This window comes from Lactuca saligna, chromosome 3, assembly GCF_052625555.1.
Source record: "Lactuca saligna cultivar CGN05327 chromosome 3, ASM5262555v1, whole genome shotgun sequence".
Lineage (NCBI taxonomy): Eukaryota > Viridiplantae > Streptophyta > Magnoliopsida > Asterales > Asteraceae > Lactuca > Lactuca saligna.
In genome coordinates this window covers 17,660,091-17,678,680 of record NC_136419.1, presented here as the reverse complement: position 1 = coordinate 17,678,680, position 18,590 = coordinate 17,660,091, and the positions used below count along the sequence as shown (strand labels likewise).

The following is an 18,590-nucleotide window of genomic DNA, read 5'->3' as shown; positions in this document are numbered from 1 at the left end:
TTCGGTTCTTCATTTTGGCCGAAGCCGGTTCCCCGATCCGGTTCAGTTCGGATCGGTTCCAGCCAGTTCGGTTCTTTTGTTCATCCCTACAAGCTAGATTTTGCACTTTTTTTTAGTCCTCTCCTCATGCAATCAATCATGACATAATATTTTTGAAAGTGTCCACACCACCTCAATCTTTCTTCCGTTCATTTTGTAAAATTTTAGGGTCTAATATGATAATTCTAAACTCTATGGGCATAAATGAAAATTGAAAGGTGATCATATATTTTTATTGAAACCGGAAAGAAAATGATTTTGGCGGGAAGTGATGAGTTCGACGGTGGTAGAGCCAGAGTCGCCGGATCTGGTTTGTGAACTCGATAATGTTCAAGGCATGGTTGATGCCCTCACCTCAGTACGATGGAAGCGCTATCAGGTTCGTTTCGCTTCTCATAAATTTGCAACAAGAATTTTTAATAGAAACCTAGGGTTTAGTCATATTCAGTTTAATCATCAAATCTAGGGTTTTTATATGGGGGTTTGTGCTAATAGCTAGCTTTTTCTGATATATTAGGATGCAGTTCTGGAATTAAGCGAACATGGAATCGTATTGATTGTTGAGGATACTGGATGTCTTCAAGCGAAGGTTTATCTACAACGAGAGGTATTATAACACAAATAAATTCAAACTGAAAAACCCTAACACTTATCCATATGGTTTTTAACCTTAAAAATAACATCTGCTTCTTGATCTTCCATTGTAGCTTTTTGTTCGTTACGACTACAGTGCAAACGGGCGACCTAGGTTTGGAGTAAGCTTGGGGTTATTCGTGGATTGCCTCAACACATTTTGCATTCCTGGACACTCGAGCACAATTGAATTCCAATATCCAGGCCCTGATATGCAGCTTCTTCTCAAGTACTTCTGAAACTCCTTTTTTCTTTTCTTTGATGGATCTGTGGGTAATCTTTGATTTAAAAAATCTTCTTTTCTTAGATCTACTGATTCGTTAAGTGCTTGCACTTATGCTGAAATCCGAACTAGAATCCCTGACACAATTTCATGGGACTACAATTTTGAACCTGTTGGAAGCACTCCCATCAGTTTTACTGTTAAAGTAACAACCTAATTTCTCTCTCTAGCAAATCATTTGTAGTATTGATTCATGTTAAACTTTTTAAAAAACTACATATCTGGTTTGAACTTTGAAGTCATCAGCATTGAAGGAAGCCATTGACGATCTTGAATGGCCCGGATCAAGCATCCAAATCACCCTGCAACCAACACCTCCATCAGTTACTTTTAAAGGCGAAGGCCATGGAGACTTACAGATAGATTTCATGTATTATGCAAACACAGATCTCCTTGTTGCATTCAACTGTGATCAAATTGTTTCTCACAGGCATGTATTTCTTTCTTTCTGTTACTGTCACTTGTCACTGTCATTGTCACTATCATCAGTTTATCAGTGTCTTGTAATGTTTTTGACATTGTAGGTACAAGTACAAGTTTCTTCGTGCAACAACTTCTAACATACCGAGTAGTGTGATTAAAGATAATAGAGGAAGTAAGTTGACTATTGGGAGAGGAGGGATGTTAAAAGTTCAACATTTGGTGTCTGTTGTAAGGCCTTCTGGTTCTCACTCACATGTGGATTCTAGTGGGTATCAGCAGCCTAGTCGTATTGCTTATATTGAGTTTTTTGTGAAGCCTGAGGTTGTTGAAGACAATGTTAATGATTCCTAGAAATCAACAAAAGGTAATCTTAATCGTTAATATGGGTTGTATGTTTTTGGAGGAGGTAAAGAATGATTGTTTTAGTAGAGTGAAGTGGATATTTATTTATTTATTTATATACGGTTTTGGACTTAATCGTTAAGATGAATGGTGAACTGTTTTTATGTATTTATTAACATTGTGCAAGAAACATCATCGAGGTTATAAATATCAACAAGTCAAGAAATCAAAACATGATTTGACAAACAAATGGAACCCAAAGTATATTACATTTACAATTTACACTCACAAATATGTTTGATTTTTATTATTATGCATATGGTATAAACTTTTTTTTTTTTGTCAAAATCCGTATAAAAGAATAGACTCAAAGACTTAACAGACAAAATTTTCAGAAAAACACACACAACAGATGATAATGACCAATTTATTATTTGAGAAAATAATATGCTATCCGACTGTATGTTGTTTGCAACCCTTTGGCCCAAAGTGTTGTGAGCTGCGTCTAACCACCTTTCTGCACAAATAACAGTAATGCCCTTGGCATGACCAACAAAATATGTGATTATTATTCCCAACCTTCCCATTAATCTGACCACATTGAGGGCAAGAATGTCCACGATCACCAAAAAGTTCAGCTTGAATCTGCCCCATCACTTGTCGTGGATTCATCTGTTCTTCCCATTGTCTAATTTCTTCTTGAGGGAAAAGCTCACAAGCTCCACCCCTACATCAATTTGTTCAATTCCATTTATATTTATGAGAGAGAGAGAGAGAGAGAGAGAGAGAGAGAGAGAGAGAGAGAACCTGAAATGATCATATCCATCAATGGCCTTATTACACCGATAACAAAAATACTTGCCACAATTTTGACACACCATTTTATTACACCCTTCGGTTTTTGAAATTGCCATTTTACACCCCGGACATTGTTTTGCATCACGAAGTATTTCCTTCACACTCATGAGCTCCTCAATCATTTCCTGTTCACGTTTCCTTTGATCAGCTTTCATTTGACTCGAGCTTTGTCTCTCCTGCATCATAACATAACAGAATTTTCTTATTAAAAAAATTTCAATTTTGATTCTAAATCATTAAAAAATTTACCTGCAGGATTCGGAGCTTCATATCGGGTGTAAGACACGTGATGCCAACATGGCGTTTGTCCCTACAAAGAGTGCAAAAGCTAAAGAAGCATTTTGAACATTGAGCATGTTGATCTTCATCTTCTATGCAAGGTGTTTCACATCTTGGACAATAGACCACATCAGACATTGATTCGAGTGTTTTTTGTAATGTAAGTGATTCCCATTTTTCAAATTGTTCATCACCAAGTAAACGCTTTAAAAGTCCAGGTGGAATCATCCCTCCACATTTTGTAGTAGGGCAAGAAAGTTTGGTTACTGTGCCTTCTTGTATATGAATGTTTGCATATGTCTTCATGCATTTTTCACAAAAGAAATGCTGACATGGCAATCTTATAAACTCGGTACCTATGAGAAATCAAGAAACAAAGTTTGATATATACTATGAATTTTAACTATGGTGTAAATGTAATGTAACTTGAAAATCAAAACTTACCAGAAAATTCACTAAAGCAAATGCAACATTCATGAAAATTTTTACGAAAATCTTCAACTCTTTGATTATCATTGTAACTCTTCAATGAAGGAATATCGACATCTGGAGAGACACATCCCGAAATTGCCCTTGGATCATTGTTGTTTTTGACACCATAAGGGCCAAGAAGGATTTCTTTGTTGAAACCAAGATGAAAAAGAGCCGAATTATGCAACCATTCAGCCCATGAGTAGATAACTTCTTGCCCTTCTTGTTCTTTCCATATTGAATCCAAAATTGAACACAAACTGGAAATTTTTGAAGAGTTTAACCATTGTGTGGAGATTGTGAAATATGGAGGGAGATGTGTAGGGTATGATTTGGGTAATAAGCATGTTAAAACAATTGGGGGAAGATATTGGACTTCAAATGAGTAAGAAAAATCTTCTGAATTGTTGGAATTCAGTTTTGTGGAGATTGTTAGTTCTTCTGGAGTTTCAATGTAGACATGAATCTGCATAAGAACACATGAATATGTAGTTAGTTTCATATATATTTCTTGTAAATTTGAATGAATTTTTGCAAAATTGTTATTGGCACCTGAAAAGATCGCAGCCCACTTTGCTTGTCAAGGATGAATATGTTCTCTCCATAGATAGATTCCATAGCCAGTATCTTCAGTTTGATAATTGACATAGAAAAGTTGGGTTTGAATATACAATTTTTGAATCACAAGTTATAAAGTGTGAATAACATGTTTTATGGTTTAGATTCCAAAATATGATGAAAGTATATTTCTGATTTTACCAAAATCATAAATGCTATGCTTTTTTGTTTATTAAGGAATGCTCTGGTTTAAACCAGAATCTTGATTAATTGAATTAGTGAACGATTTCAACTGATAGATTACAGAAATATGACTCTAATTGATATGATGATGAAGGATTTCGATTGCAAATGAAAGAAACAAATAAGAACACCCAGATGTTATTGCTCGATACTTTATGAATATTAGTTCAGATGATGCTTAATGGGCTCAGAGTTTATTAACAAGAAACCATTTTGGATTATAACAAGCATTAATCTTAGCAATAAAGATCGTGACATTGTGGCAATAATCCTACATCAAGTGGGATCAGTCTATAACCCTTAAAGGATAATCACAAACCAGTTTGCAAGATTAATCAATTAACCATTACGTAAATACCAACCAAACTTAATTAACGAAAACCGTATAAAATTTACCTCATCCTCCTGTAATTGATCATTAATACTCAGTAATTCCTCTGATAAATCAGGTTCTTCACCAATCAATCTCAACTTTTCTAATCTTTTCACCACATCATCGTCATCTTCTTTAACATCATCCTTATTAGCACCAAATCCCTCACTGGATTCCTTCTTCGTTTGTTCTTTCTCGCCTTGTAAAGACTCTTCTGTGCCTTTATTTCTATCTCTATCACCATCATCCTCCCCTTGTTTTGAGTGAAAATTCAATGACCCGAGTTCAGATGTGTTCTCAAATTGAGTTCCAGAACTTCGATTCCTTGATACCCACCTGGAGTTTCTAGGGTTCCGAGGTGATTTACGGGTTTTAGGAATGAAATCTGAGATGGGTTTTGCAATTGAAGAGGTGGAAGGTTCTGTTGATGATATTGGATCAGATTGAATCTCTTGATGGATGTTGTGATCATGAAGCGGTCTGAAAGTCCAATTTTCGTCAACATTCTTTTGGTGAGATTTTCCTCCTCTTCTGCCGCCTCTTCTCATCGTTGAAACCCCGCCGCCCGCCACCATCTCGGGTCGGCCTTTTATAGGTTCTCAGGGTGCCCATGCTCAACTTCGACCGCGCTGTTTTTCCTAAGCAAAATTTCATAAAGTCTGCGACCTCTGCAAGACTCTGCAGTAGAAAAGGTGGACCAAACGACTGCAGATTAAAGAAGCGTATTTGTTTTTTTAACATCTACATACTGTTGCAGATATTAAAAAATTAAAATAAACTAATTTTATAAACCGAAAATAGCTTTTTAATACGTAAAATTTAATAATGTATAACATTTCGGTAAAAATTTATAATATTTCAGTAAAAAAAATGATATTTCAATAAAAAATAAAGATATTTTAGTAAAAAATAATAATATTTCATCAAGAAATTATCATTATTGAATATAAAAAAATGAAAAATAAATTCAATAAGAATAAATGAAAAAAAATGGAAAAAAAATGTGAAATAAAATTTTAATAACATATAATCAAAATTTCAGCAATCAAAAAAGAAGAAGAAGAATTTGGAAGAGGTTAGAAGAGGCAGTACAAGTGCTGCGCCAAACAGAGCCTGCGCAGAGGTTATTGATTCAAAAGACTTCTAAAAAACAAACAGCTGCGAGATGAAAAGTGTTGCGCGTGTGCTGCGCCACGCAGCAGTAAGAGGTTTGAAGAGGTTTTTTCCAAAAAAACAAACAGCACCAACAGTTTTTAAAAATATAATTCAGCTTAAAAAAAAACCAACAAACAACATAACCACATTCTCTTGAATTAGTCTTTCCAAACCTATTTTGGACTTGTTTTCGGGTGGATCCACCCATTTCGTTACCTCTAAAATATCCATTCTAGAGTTTTCATGGATCCACCCATTTCGTTGCCTCCAGAAAATCCATTCTAGAGTTTTCATATATGTTCCGAATCGTAAATTTGAATTCCAGATCTTGATGCACAACTCCGACATTAAAGACGACAATTACGACCTGATTGATTATTTTACGGGTACGTTCTTCACTCCGAAAACCTAGTTTGATTGTTTGTATAATGTGATTTTTAACTAGAACTAGAACTACTGTACTGGAATGTGTACAACAAGATGTTCCAGAGTATTTAATTAAAGATGTCATTGATGTATGACCAGCGCAAAAGAGTTTAGATGTTTAGCTATTGTTAGTTTACATAGAAATATAGTGTTCCAGAACATAAAATTTCATTCCGGAATGCAGCAAATTGGTCCGGAACACGACGAACTGATGTTTCGGACTGGAATATTGGTTAATTTTAGTTCCGGAGTTGGGTTATAACAACGAGGAACTGGTCCGGAACACGAGGAACCGGTCCAAAATATTGGTAAGTTTTCGTTCTGGAGTTAGATTACAACAACTTTTTTATTTGTGCAATATGACAGGATTTTTGATGCATCCATTATACTATCTCGTAAACCCAAAATCGGCGGCGAAATTATTGCGGCATTGAAAGACATGTTGGCATGCGAGACTATGTTCAGGAATTCATGTATTAGTAGGTGGTTAGACATTCCTAACGTAGATGAGGATCATTTGCTTCTACATTATGTATTTTTCCACGAAGTTATCACGGACCCCCCCCCCCCCCCCCCCCCAACCTAACCCAAAAAAAAAGCGAAGTAGCAAAAATGGTTTTTGAGATTGGGGGTTATGAGCTATCTTTCGGGAAGAAAGAAAATTGTCTTGTCACCTTCTTCCGTTTTGGAGATTATTTTCCTGCATCCGGTTCCGGTGCCGCCTTCCATTCCCGTGTGTTTCCTATGGTCGTGAGGAATGTCACCGTTAAATTAGAAGATGTGAAGAAGGTGTTTGAGCATTCTCTTAATGACTTATTGGACGAGGATATGGTCCGTGCATGTCTCTTATATTTGTTACAGAAGGGGTTCAATGGTCGGTTGGGTAAACAACCTGTTTTAGAGAAGTATTTGGCTTTGGTATCCGACTTTGATGAATTCAACAAGTATCTTGTTATTAATTTATTACGGATTATAATTAAGGTTTATTAATGTCACAACTAACATTTTTGGCTAGGTAATTTTGTATTCATGTAACCAACTCCAGTATAACTTGTAACCTAAGTTGAAGTTTTGTGCAAATGATCATTCCAAAAACAACTATTTGAATCAAAATTCACTCGTGAAGTTCAAAACCTAAATCAATACATCTCATATACTCAACTATGGATTTGAAACCCTAATTCCCCAGTTCAAACCCCAATCTGGCTAAAAATCATTTATTGGGCCTAATGGGCCAATAAACTCACAACTTGGTTATTTGGGCTATAATTGGACTCACTTTCATGAAACTATAACCTTTTGGACCATGTTGGGCCTAAAAGATCTCATTTCACTTTTATGGGCCTTATTGGACCTCAAATGACCCACTTCATTCTCATGGGCCTTTATGGGCCGTGAACAACTCTCTTAAACATTATTGGGCCGTACACCTCGTTTTTTTATCGTTATTGGGCCTGGAATATACCTTACATGTTTATTCGCGTAAATTCAGTTAAGGATCTTGTGAGACACTTCGTTCGACACCTATAGAGTGTACAACCGTAGCTTGTAGTTATAACCAGAGTCTCCTGAAGAAAGAGCGAGAGTTTGTGTATAGATCTATATGGGGGTGACACCCCACACCTGAGTTGTTCGCTACAGTTAGATTAGGCCAGTCTAGGGTGACAAACCTTACCTTAAACAAGACGGCGTCTGAAAGACGTCATGACAGACGAATTTGTCATTATCAAGTATGGTTATAACGACTAACTTAGAGGAATTAACACCATTATAAAATTTACGGGGAAACAATCCTTTTGTGGATAACTGTAATACCCTAATCTAGTATGTCTTGGAAACCCTTAAGATTTCATTTATGAGCGTATTTGGTCCCTCGAGTACGTTGGGCGTATCTAGGAGTACGCTTAGCGTACTCTGCATGATTGATCACGAAGGAGCCTCACGTACGCTGGGCGTACATAAGGGTACGCCGGGCGTACGCGTTACAGAGCAAAAATCCAAATCTTCGGACTTGAGGCCTATATAAACGACCTTAAGCCTCTTGGACTTAACCCCAAAGAGCCTCCATAGCCGTAGAGCATCCTTGTACCCCTAAAGAACATTGTGAGATCATTCTTGAGCTTAAAAGAGTGCATTTGTGACCTTTTAGTGTCCATTGCAAGTAGAAGAAGTGGTCAAGCAAGCTTGGATCGTATAAGTGCTTCAAGATCCTGCACCAAACTCACCTTACAAAGCTTCTGGAGGTAAAAAGCTTGCACCTTTCCATCTAAATCCTTAGATCTAGCTAGGGTTTTCTAGTTTTTCCCATTTGGTTGGTTTTGGACCTCTTTTGGTGAGTTAAGCAACTCCATAAGATGAGGATGAAAGATATGAGGTCCCTTGGTCGTTTAGAAGCATAAAAATGGGATCTTGATGGATGTGTAGGCCTCATGCATGGATTAAGGACCTTGAAAAGGTCTTAATGGAAGTGTTGGACGATTTTTAGGCATGTAAGGGCATAAAGTTGGCAACTTTATGCCTTAGGACGTTTTAACAGACATAGATTTGACTTTTGGTCGTGAGGAAACCAAGCATTAAGCACTTAATGGAGAAAGTGCTTAAATTGGGTGTACGCCGGGGGTAACCAGTTGTACACGGCGTGTAGCCCCAAACCCTCAGTACGTTGTGTGTACCAAGATGGTACGTTGGGCGTACACAACAGTAGTTGGGCCTTAATCTGTTTTGGGACTTTAAGCCTATTGACCTCATTTGGGTATATAGCTTGGTCGTATTCTGTGAATTATGGACTTCTTCATCTGTATGGGCCATGGATGCAATGGTTGGGCCTTATTTGGCCAAGAGGCCCATGAATGATATTGGACTTGGACTTGGAGCCCATTAGTAAGAAAAGGGTATTTGGGCCTTGGGGAGGGGTTTGGAGTTTGGTTTCCCCTTGGTTAATTTAAAGTTCTAATATTGATTATATTACCTCTATTATTGTCCAACTCGGGGAATTGCAGACTGTTAGGAGGGTAGTGTTTGTATTCAGAAGATTGAGGTGAGTCTTCTCACCATACCCATGGGTCTAAGGTATCAAGGGCGTCCCATTATGTGTTTATGATATATGTGTTAGCCATTATGTGCTTTTATATGATATGTGATTATGTGTTTTGCATGAAGACCCCGGGGGAGCCCGTAGCATTAGATGTAAGACCATGTGGGGTAGCCCATGGCAGTCCTAGGTAAACACCATGTGGGGTAGCCCATGGAAGTGGATGTAAGACCATATGGGGTAGCCCATGGAAGTCCTAGGTAAAGACCATGTGGGGTAGCCCATAACACTATTACAGGTTTTATGTATGCATGGTTTATGTGATATGTGTGTAGCTTTAATTAGCTAACATGATATGTGCATGTGTGGTGTATGGTATGCTCTAGGGAACTCACTAAGCATTTCGCTTACAAGTTGTTGATTTGTTTCAGGTACATCTGAGTCCAAGGGCAAGGGCGATGCGTGATGGCACGGCGTGCACACACACACACATTCTCTCTCTCTCTCTCTCTCTCTTTCACTATTAGGAACTGGGGACACTTTGATGTTTTGAATAAGTTGTAATGAATCGTTGATTTGAAAACAATTATGTGGGAATTTCATGGTTTATGCATTTATGTTTTATTAATTAAAAGCGAAAAATTTCTTTGAATTTTTGGGTCGCTACAAGTTAGTATCAGAGCCTTGGTTTGAGGTATTCAAGCACACTTTCCGGTGTGTCAAGACTCAAACTGAGGAAATGGTAAAAAAAAATTGATTTCAAAAGTAACTTAAAAGAGTTTTCAAAAGGAAGAGAAAAGATGAGAGTGCAACGCACGTGATCAGCCGAGCCAAGTAAGTAGTTCCCCAATATGTTAAGCCATGTTATACTGAGAAGTGAGCCTTATTGATCATATGGAACTTGCTATGTGTATGTTTTTAAAATTGTATATGGTTAGGAGCTTATAGACTCAGAATGATTGATTTGGCCTTATTTCCTATTCCTTGTTTGGTTGTGGTTCTAGGGTAGAGTCTCTTATTCGAAAGCCTATTAGATCCCTTTTTATGTACAATTTGCATGCATAAGGGCATCCTGTCATGATTGGTTTGATTGTAGAGTGAAACTTAGGACAGCCTGAGGCTGGGGTACTCGGTAATCGTGGGATATGGTTTGGTTGTGGGATAAATTGAAGTTATCAGATAGAACAGTGGGGAAAGGTACAGGTAGGCGTGGAAGGTAGTATTGGGTCCGCACTACTGGAAGCATAGGACCTGTACCCGAAGCACTGTTAGATCTAACAACTTCAAGGGGGACCGATGTGGGAAGATCCCTTATATGGAAATCCTAATCATTATAATTGTTGATATTTCAGTTCAGCATAGTGGTGACCCGTTTTGGAGCAGGAGGATCAGGATCGGGGTCTGGATCCGGGGTGGGATCCAGAGATAATACTAATGTCATTGATGAGAGGTTGTGTGAGCTTATTGCAACCGAGGTTACCAGGGGCATCCTTGATGTGACCCCAGTCATATTTGGGACGATCAAGGAGGGCATTATGGAGATTATGGAAGAGAGACTTAGATCGTTCAGGGCTGATTTGGCAGCCGGTCAGGTGGGGACCCGAACTCCCTTGTTCTGGGAGTTCAAGGCGTGTGGGGTTTCGAAGTTCTCTGGGGTCAGGGACCCCATTGTCATCCGATGCTGGGTAACGGAGATCGAGAATGCCCAACGCACGAGTTCTTCCGGGGATGCAGTGAAGGTTGGGTTTGCTTCATGTTTATTGAGAGACAGGGCCCGCGATTGGTGGGGCGAGGTTACTAGCTAGGTGGGGCCAGCCGGAGTGGCCAATATGACATGGGCCGAGTTTGTTCGACGGTTTGATTCAGAGTTTGCACCACCTATTGAGGTGCAACGCCTAGTGAGGGAGCTTCATGATTTGCAGCAGACCACCGAGATTGTGGCGGAGATCATCGCCAAGTTTCGAGAGCGAGCTTTGTTGATCCCACAGTATGCTACCGACGAGGAGATGAGGAGGACCAGATATCATTCCATGTTGAGAGATGATATTAGGGAGTTTGTGAGTTTTACGGGGTGAAAAACCTTGAATGAGATGGTGGAGAAGGACCGTGAGAGGGAGATGGAGTTAGATACCCGCACGAAGCGGAAGACTGAGCAGGTGCAGGCAGCAGGGGGTCAGGCTAAGAGGCCTAAGACCTCTGATTCTTCGGGTAAGGGCCAACAGGGTCGGGGCCGGTGTGACAAGTGCGAGAGCTTTGATAGTTCAAGAAACATCATCCAATATCAACAAGTCAAGAAATAAAAATACAACTTTCAACAAGTCATCAAAACATGCTTTGGCAAACAATTGAACCAAGCTACATTACATTTACACTCACAAATATGTTTGATTTTTATTATTAAGAATATGGTATAATTTTTTTTTTGTCAAAATCCGTATAAAAGAATAGACTCAAAGACTTGTGTAGAACATATGAGAAATTAACAGACAAAAATTCCAGAAACACACACAATAGATGATTATGACCAATTTCTTATTTGAGAAAATAATTTGCTATCCGATTGTATGTTGTTTGCAACCCTTGGGTCCAAAGTGTTGTTTTCTATCCAGAGTTTTTAATTAAATATGTCATTGCAGTAGGACTAACGCAAATGTAGTTTAGATGTTTAGCTATTGTTAGTTACATTGAAATGTAGTGTTCCGGAACATAAAATTTCATTTTGAAACGCTCCGGAATGCAGCAAAATGGTCCGGAACGCGATGAACTGATGTTCCGGACTGGAATATTGGTCAGTTTTCATTATGGAGTTTGGTTATAACAATGAGGAACTGGTCCGGAACACGGTCCAAAATATTGGTCATTTTTCATTTCAGAGTTGGGTTACAACAACTTTTTTATTTGTGCAGTATGACAAGGTTTTTGATGCATCCATTACACTATCTCATAAACCTAAAATCGGCAGGGTAATTACTGCGGCATTGGAAGACATACTGTCATGCGAGACTATGTTCAGGAATTCATGTTTTAGTAGGTGGTTAGACATTCTTAATGTATATGGGGATCCTTTGCTTCTACATTATTTATTTTTCTACGAAGTTATCACGGACCCTGTCACAACTAGCAAATTTAGGGTTGAGAATGTGATTCATGTACAAACATTTCTTCTATGTAACCTTATTACATTAAGCTATTGAAATTTTATAAATGGAAATGTTATACGTACATGCACGCATACATTAAAAATCAAGTAGTAATAACCTCATGTAAGCCTACATTGACCCAATAGCTAAACAAAAAAAAATTGTTGGGCTTTTGCTTAGAGTTCTCAACCCAAATATCCTAGGCCGAAAACCCTTTCTCTTTGGACCTTATTGGACCGAAAACCCCCTTTAATGGGCCAAATTAAGCCAGAAAGTTCATGCCCACTTGTAAATCGAAAACTCCCATGAAAAAGCCACAAGGACGGAAAACCTCATGGAGGGGTGTTTTCGGCCACCCTAAAGCCGAAAACCCCTCCCCTAGATTGAGAAGATCGGTTTTAGCATAAGACAAAAAAAAATCACAAAATGTGTGCCAACCCATTGCTTTACACTTCATTACATAATAAACAACCACACCATGCTTGGAATTACCTTCCATGTCCCCATACATGGCACTTATGAAACCATCAAGTAATAACCAAGAAGCTTTTCCCTCCCCATTTAAGGGGTGTTCGTCCGCAAACACCTAAACACACACACACACAAAATCACTCCCAATTCATCTTACTCTCCAAACACTCTTTTTCTCTAAAAATTTCATGAACCACCTTCAAGGGAAGACACTTCTTCAAGTGGTCCTAGAAAAGTTTGGTAAGTTTCTTGTGAAACCCAAATGATTTTATACATTTTTAAGTTAAGATCATCTTGTTTACACACCATTTTTGTGTGCCAGAGTCCTTAGAACACTAGCAATTTTCGAGAATCCCTTCAAAGTCGTGCAAGGCTAGGCTCGAAATTTCCTCTCTTTCCTTCATTCAAGTCACAAAATCATCAAGGTGAGCTTCATACCGCCATATTTTCGTGTTTTCCATGCTTTTCGGGGGGGGGGGGGGGGGATACAAGTCAAGTTTCGTTTACGCTTTGGATATTTGCATGCACCATCATGTTATGTAATGATTTGTACTTATAATGCTGAATACCTCATGCCAACACACCATAAAATCATGATTTACAAGCTTCATATATGCTAGAATAAGTTTATTCATTGGACAATTGCATGCATCATACTTATGTGTTGAATATGAAACAAATGCTTGTGAAAAAGGTTATTATCATATGTTAGCTTCATAAAATTTGAGATGTTGTGTTTGTTAACATATTTGATACATAAAAATTTGTGGTCATGTTTTGTTCACTCAATTAGGTCGAATACATGACATGTATTTGTCCAAGCATGTTTAACACATGGGCACATGCATGTCCTCCTTTTGAAACATACACAAATATTTAAATAAAATGTTGAGGATACCAATGGATATGTTATAAAAAAATCGTGACCTACTAGAGTAGACCCAAAATAAAATCTTTTGGGTTACAAATTCAGTACAAAAGTGATAAACCAAACTACAAAGTTGATAGTTTATTTTACAAGCAACTTTTTTGTAAAATAATCGTAATTATGTTGTCACTATTTTGATGGGTTAAAACCTAAGATATTATGCTATTTTTACAACATACGTTACAACTAGAAATAAACACTAATGACTAATTTTATAAAGTGTTATTAATAGTTCAACCAAAAGGGTATAAAAAATAGATTTATGACAGAAAACTTGTGTGTCATAAACTGAATGTCATGAAATCTATGAACCACGTGTCATAAAACTCCTGTCATAAATTTTCACTAGTAATGTCATTTTCATTATTCAATAAAGGGAGTCAAAGTTTGCATAAATCCGTTAATGCTCTAGTGAGACACTATCTTCACCGTAGCTACCTAGTGTACATTCTAAGTCCTGCATTATAACCAGAGTCTCATGGAGGGAGAGCGAGATAGTTGTGTATAGATCTATACAGGGATTAACACCCCCACACCTGAGTTGTTCGCTACTGCTAGACGGGGTCAGTCTAAGGTGACAAATATCTTACTTATTCTGACGCCTGAAGAACGTTGTTCAGGCATAACAGTCACATCAAACATGGTTATAATAACTCATTTAGGGGTTAACAATACTAACTTGGTTTACGAGAAGATTACACTCCACTGGTTTTATAAGTTATAAAACTACATACTATTTTTTCAGTATACTATTATCACTATTCTGGTCTTAGGGTTTAAGACTATAGATTTTCATACATCATAAAATATTAGATTTTCTGGGAAAACACAAAGAAACATGCATACATGCATTTTCTGTCTTCGGAATAACACATACACTTCACTTTTATAGAAAATATCGAATTTTCTGGAAATATACAATAATTTTCAAACAAAATAGATACAACCCAATTTTCATACAAAAATGCTTATGAACTCTCCAACATTCACTGTTGATGATTTTCAAAATGACTTGTATTCTCAGGAACCAATAAGCAGGTACTTAAGCCATCGGGAACTGGATTTTTGATGTACTTGAAATTGTTACCTTTCAATTAATGTTGTGTAAACTTTGAACAAATACATTATGTAAATGATGTAAGTTTGTATCTCTTAATGTATTTCGTGTGGGTTGCTATGTCAAATTATATTCAATTGTGATGATACTATATAATGATGTCATCCGCCCCTGAACGTTTCTGCCGTCCTAGTTCGGGGGTGTGACAGACCCCCAAAGCGAAGTAGCGGAAATGGTTTTTGAGATTGGGGGTTACGAGCTATCTTTCGGGAAGAAAGAAATTTGTCTTGTCACCTTCTTCCGTTTTGGAGATTATTTTCCTGTGTCTGGTTCCGGCTTCTGTTCCCATGTGTTTCCTATGGCCGTGAGGAATGTCACCGTCAAATTAGACGATGTGAAGAGGGTGTTTGAGAATTCGCTTAATTCCTTATCGGACGAGGATGTGGTCCGTGCATGTCTCTTATATCTGTTAGAGAAGGGGTTCAATGGTCGGTTGGGTAAACAACCTGTTTTAGAGAAGTATTTGGCTTTGGTATCTGACTTTGATGAATTCAATAGGTATCTTGTCATTAATTTATTACGGATTATAATTAAGGTTTATTAATTATCATTAGTAATATTGTTAAGAAATTTAATTGGAATTTTTATGTTGTGGATATATATGGGGAGGATAATTTGGGATCAGTTGTACTCACAATTAATTACCGTATTGAATAAGGTTGACAAACGTATACATCGAGTGGAACCGAAAAATAAGCAGCCTCAAAAAATGGCCTACACCCTAAACGAATTTTTACACGCTTTCAAGGTAAGTAAATAATTGACAGTTTTTTTGTTTTCTAACATTCTAATAAATGATTTTTGATATATGAATTTTTGAAACTTTTCTTGTGAGCAGTTTGTTTGGTACCCGACAAGAGAATGTGATCCTTCGGGTTGTTACATGGTCGAAACTGAGACCTTTACAAAAGACTCTATGTAACCAATTTATAAAAATCGATGACATATGGTTACTTGTATATTTTAATATTTTATTTTATGTATATAATACATGTTTATTTATAGTTTTATGATTTTTAACAGCGTAATAGACGTGTACAGAAGTTGGAGCCGACAGAAGTTGAGAGTCTTGTTGAATGGTGGATAGTTAGCTCAACATGGATTGATCGCCTTGATTTCCTCGACAAATAAGTTCACATGGCACCTTTCCCTAACACCATCACCCAAACGGTCCCCTACCCATGAGCCTCCACAAAAGAAGGCACGGGTAAATATTCCATCTCACCCGCCGCCACCACCACCGCCGGTCTCTGAACAATCGATCGGTATGGGCCGAATTATTAATTGCTTACAAACCAAGCTCAGTGAATGTCTCAAACATATGAGGTCATAGGATAAGCGTTTAGCAGAGCATGACGTAACTTTAGCCATGCTTCTAGAACTTATCAATAAGACTCCCGAAGACGATTTTGGTACCTCGAAGGGGTGGAGGTACATTGTTAATTATTTCACTCCCATACATTTTTATGTAACTTTATGGTTCTTATGTTTTTGCATTTTTTGAATTAAACAATATGGAACCGTAGAGGCACTTATTATGCAAGATGTTGATACCATAGAGTACAATGACATGTGGGAGCATGATTATGGATTAGGCACACCCGCACAACTGCTGAATCACAACCTTGAGCAGTCGTATCCACGTATTCAATTGTCTGATGTAAAAGAGATTCCAAGGGATGAATACAAAACATCACAGGCAACACCTCTTAAGCATTCTATGCGCCAAAAAGTTATGTCCATATGGTATAAGTCCCCATAGATGCAAATGAAGAGGAAACATGTTGCACGACAACAACCAACACCGTTGACCAATCTTTTAGAACCTGTCGTACACAGTCTATAGAAACAATGGGAAGATTCGTTGTTGTTTGTTGGTCGTTATTTGACTAGTATTCCGACGATTAAGTTTTGTACGCGCTTACATACGGGTAATCACTAAGGATGGTTGGAATGTGATGTAAGTTATATAATTGTGTGATCATTACGTTCTCCACTTCTAATAACAATACTTACTTTACTGCAAAAATTTTACTTCGCAACACATCATATTGTGGATCTCATTATTGATAGAGCATGAATGGGATGATGCTCGGTGGATAGTTTTGCCGACAACCTTCAACACTAATGTATTTGATTGGAGAGACATTGTCACACCCCGAAAACCGAAGGCGGAAAACATTTCCGGGGTTGACTACCACGTTGAGTATCAAATCCAATGCACATAGTAAGTAAAGTAAAACAACCATTACATTACATAATAAAAGTTTTACAGTTGTTTCAAAAGTAAAGTTTGTACAGTTGTGATACATAGTATATATAAACAAAATGAAACGGATCTTCATGTACTCCGTCTTCGAGCAAAAGGATCTTCGGGTACCTGTTCTAATGTTGACCTGAGAACACAAGCGGTTTGAAAATCAGCATAAAGCTGATGAGTTCATAAGCAGTTTTTGTTTGTGAAAATGTTTCGAGTTTCCTTTCTGGTTCTGAAATGTTATATGCACCAAAAAAATCCCATATTTTCTTAATAGTTGGTTATTGTTTCCCAATTGTAAAGTATAGTAAGTTTGTACAATGAAAACATGTTTATTCATATGAAAATGTATAGTTGGTTATCTGACTGGTTAAACTGTTCTGTTTACTTATCATGTGTTACCAGGAAAGTCCCATACTTTCCTTATTGTATGTTACAAATTTTAAAAGATGTAATGTTATCCAGTTTGTTACTCTTTCTAGTTATGTAAGTGTTACCCAGGAAAGCCCCATGCTTTCTTGCATGTAGGTTTCTAATGTAAACGATGTTAAAGATGTAAAAGATGTAATCGTGATTAGGTTCCATGCTTTCCCCAGGAAAGTCCTGTACTTTCCTGATTGTTAGTTACAGAACGTGAAAGATGTAAAAGAGGTAAAAGATGTATAAAGTGGTTCATTATTACTGTAAGTAAATCTCTGTTATCCTAATTGCGAGTTCCATAACCATACAATAGACTAAAACCTGTGGCAATAAGTAGTCCACATGTGGCAATAAGTCGTCCACATACTTATGACTTTCGTCACCGTTGAACCATTTCGGTTCGGCTGTAGCTAGCAGCCAGGTGTGGGGTAGTCAGCCCCGTATAGATCTATACACTCAAGTCACGCTCTCTCAATACCAGAGATTCTGGTTATGGGTGTAGTCCTCCACTCGCGTAATCTGGGTGGAGTTTTCTCCGAGGACGTGTCTCCAATCATACAGGAATAACAAATTTACTAGTAATAATATGATAGTCCTCCACTCGTGTATGTGTGTGGAGTGTTACCGAGGACAAAACAATGTACAGGTATTCTGTTCAAATGTTTTAATGTCATGCTTTTAACTGATAAAATGTGGAAAGCCATTTGTGAAATATATGTAAAACATACTAGTTTAAAGACCTATTTCACAAATATATGTTACGTGATCTGTATGTTCAATCTGTTATTAGTTGTAGTAATCAGTTATAAAAGCATAAGAATATGAAACACACATTTGAAAACATGTTTTGAGTACAAGAATTCCCTTGTACTTTGCTTGTGTTCCCCCTGAAAACAGTGAAAAACAGTGAAAAAGGGTAGGGGTATGAACTCACCGGACTCGGAAACGTGTCGGTTTTGAATGCTAGACGTTGGTTCGGGGTTTGATTACTCGCGATATCCCTATGTAAAATCAAATAATGTCCATATATATACAATTAGGGATGCATTCACTAATCATATGGAACATTACACTCCAATGAGGTTAAACACCTCAAAACGAGCGTTTGGAGTGACCCGGGTGACATCTTCGGACGTGTAATGG

The 18,590-nt window shown here is 37.6% G+C and overlaps 2 protein-coding genes across 2 annotated transcripts; one reads left to right on the top strand and one right to left on the bottom strand.

The window, feature by feature from the left end:
• Positions 1–287: 287 nt before the first annotated feature.
• LOC145034611 (PCNA domain-containing protein) lies at positions 288–1,896 on the top strand. The gene is made up of 6 exons (XM_078983056.1): positions 288–418; positions 557–646; positions 747–901; positions 980–1,100; positions 1,195–1,385; positions 1,480–1,896. Exons 1-6 carry the CDS (start codon positions 311–313, stop codon positions 1,727–1,729), a joined length of 915 nt encoding a protein of 304 aa, XP_078839182.1. The 5' UTR covers positions 288–310; the 3' UTR covers positions 1,730–1,896.
• A 61-nt stretch (positions 1,897–1,957) lies between these two features.
• On the bottom strand, positions 1,958–5,107 carry NHL8 (NDR1/HIN1-like 8). Its single transcript, XM_078983055.1, has 6 exons — positions 4,526–5,107; positions 3,881–3,955; positions 3,302–3,794; positions 2,828–3,213; positions 2,528–2,754; positions 1,958–2,447 (listed from the first exon to the last, which is right to left on the bottom strand). Exons 1-6 carry the CDS (start codon positions 5,075–5,077, stop codon positions 2,171–2,173), a joined length of 2,010 nt encoding a protein of 669 aa, XP_078839181.1. The 5' UTR covers positions 5,078–5,107; the 3' UTR covers positions 1,958–2,170.
• Between the last annotated feature and the right edge of the window lie 13,483 nt (positions 5,108–18,590).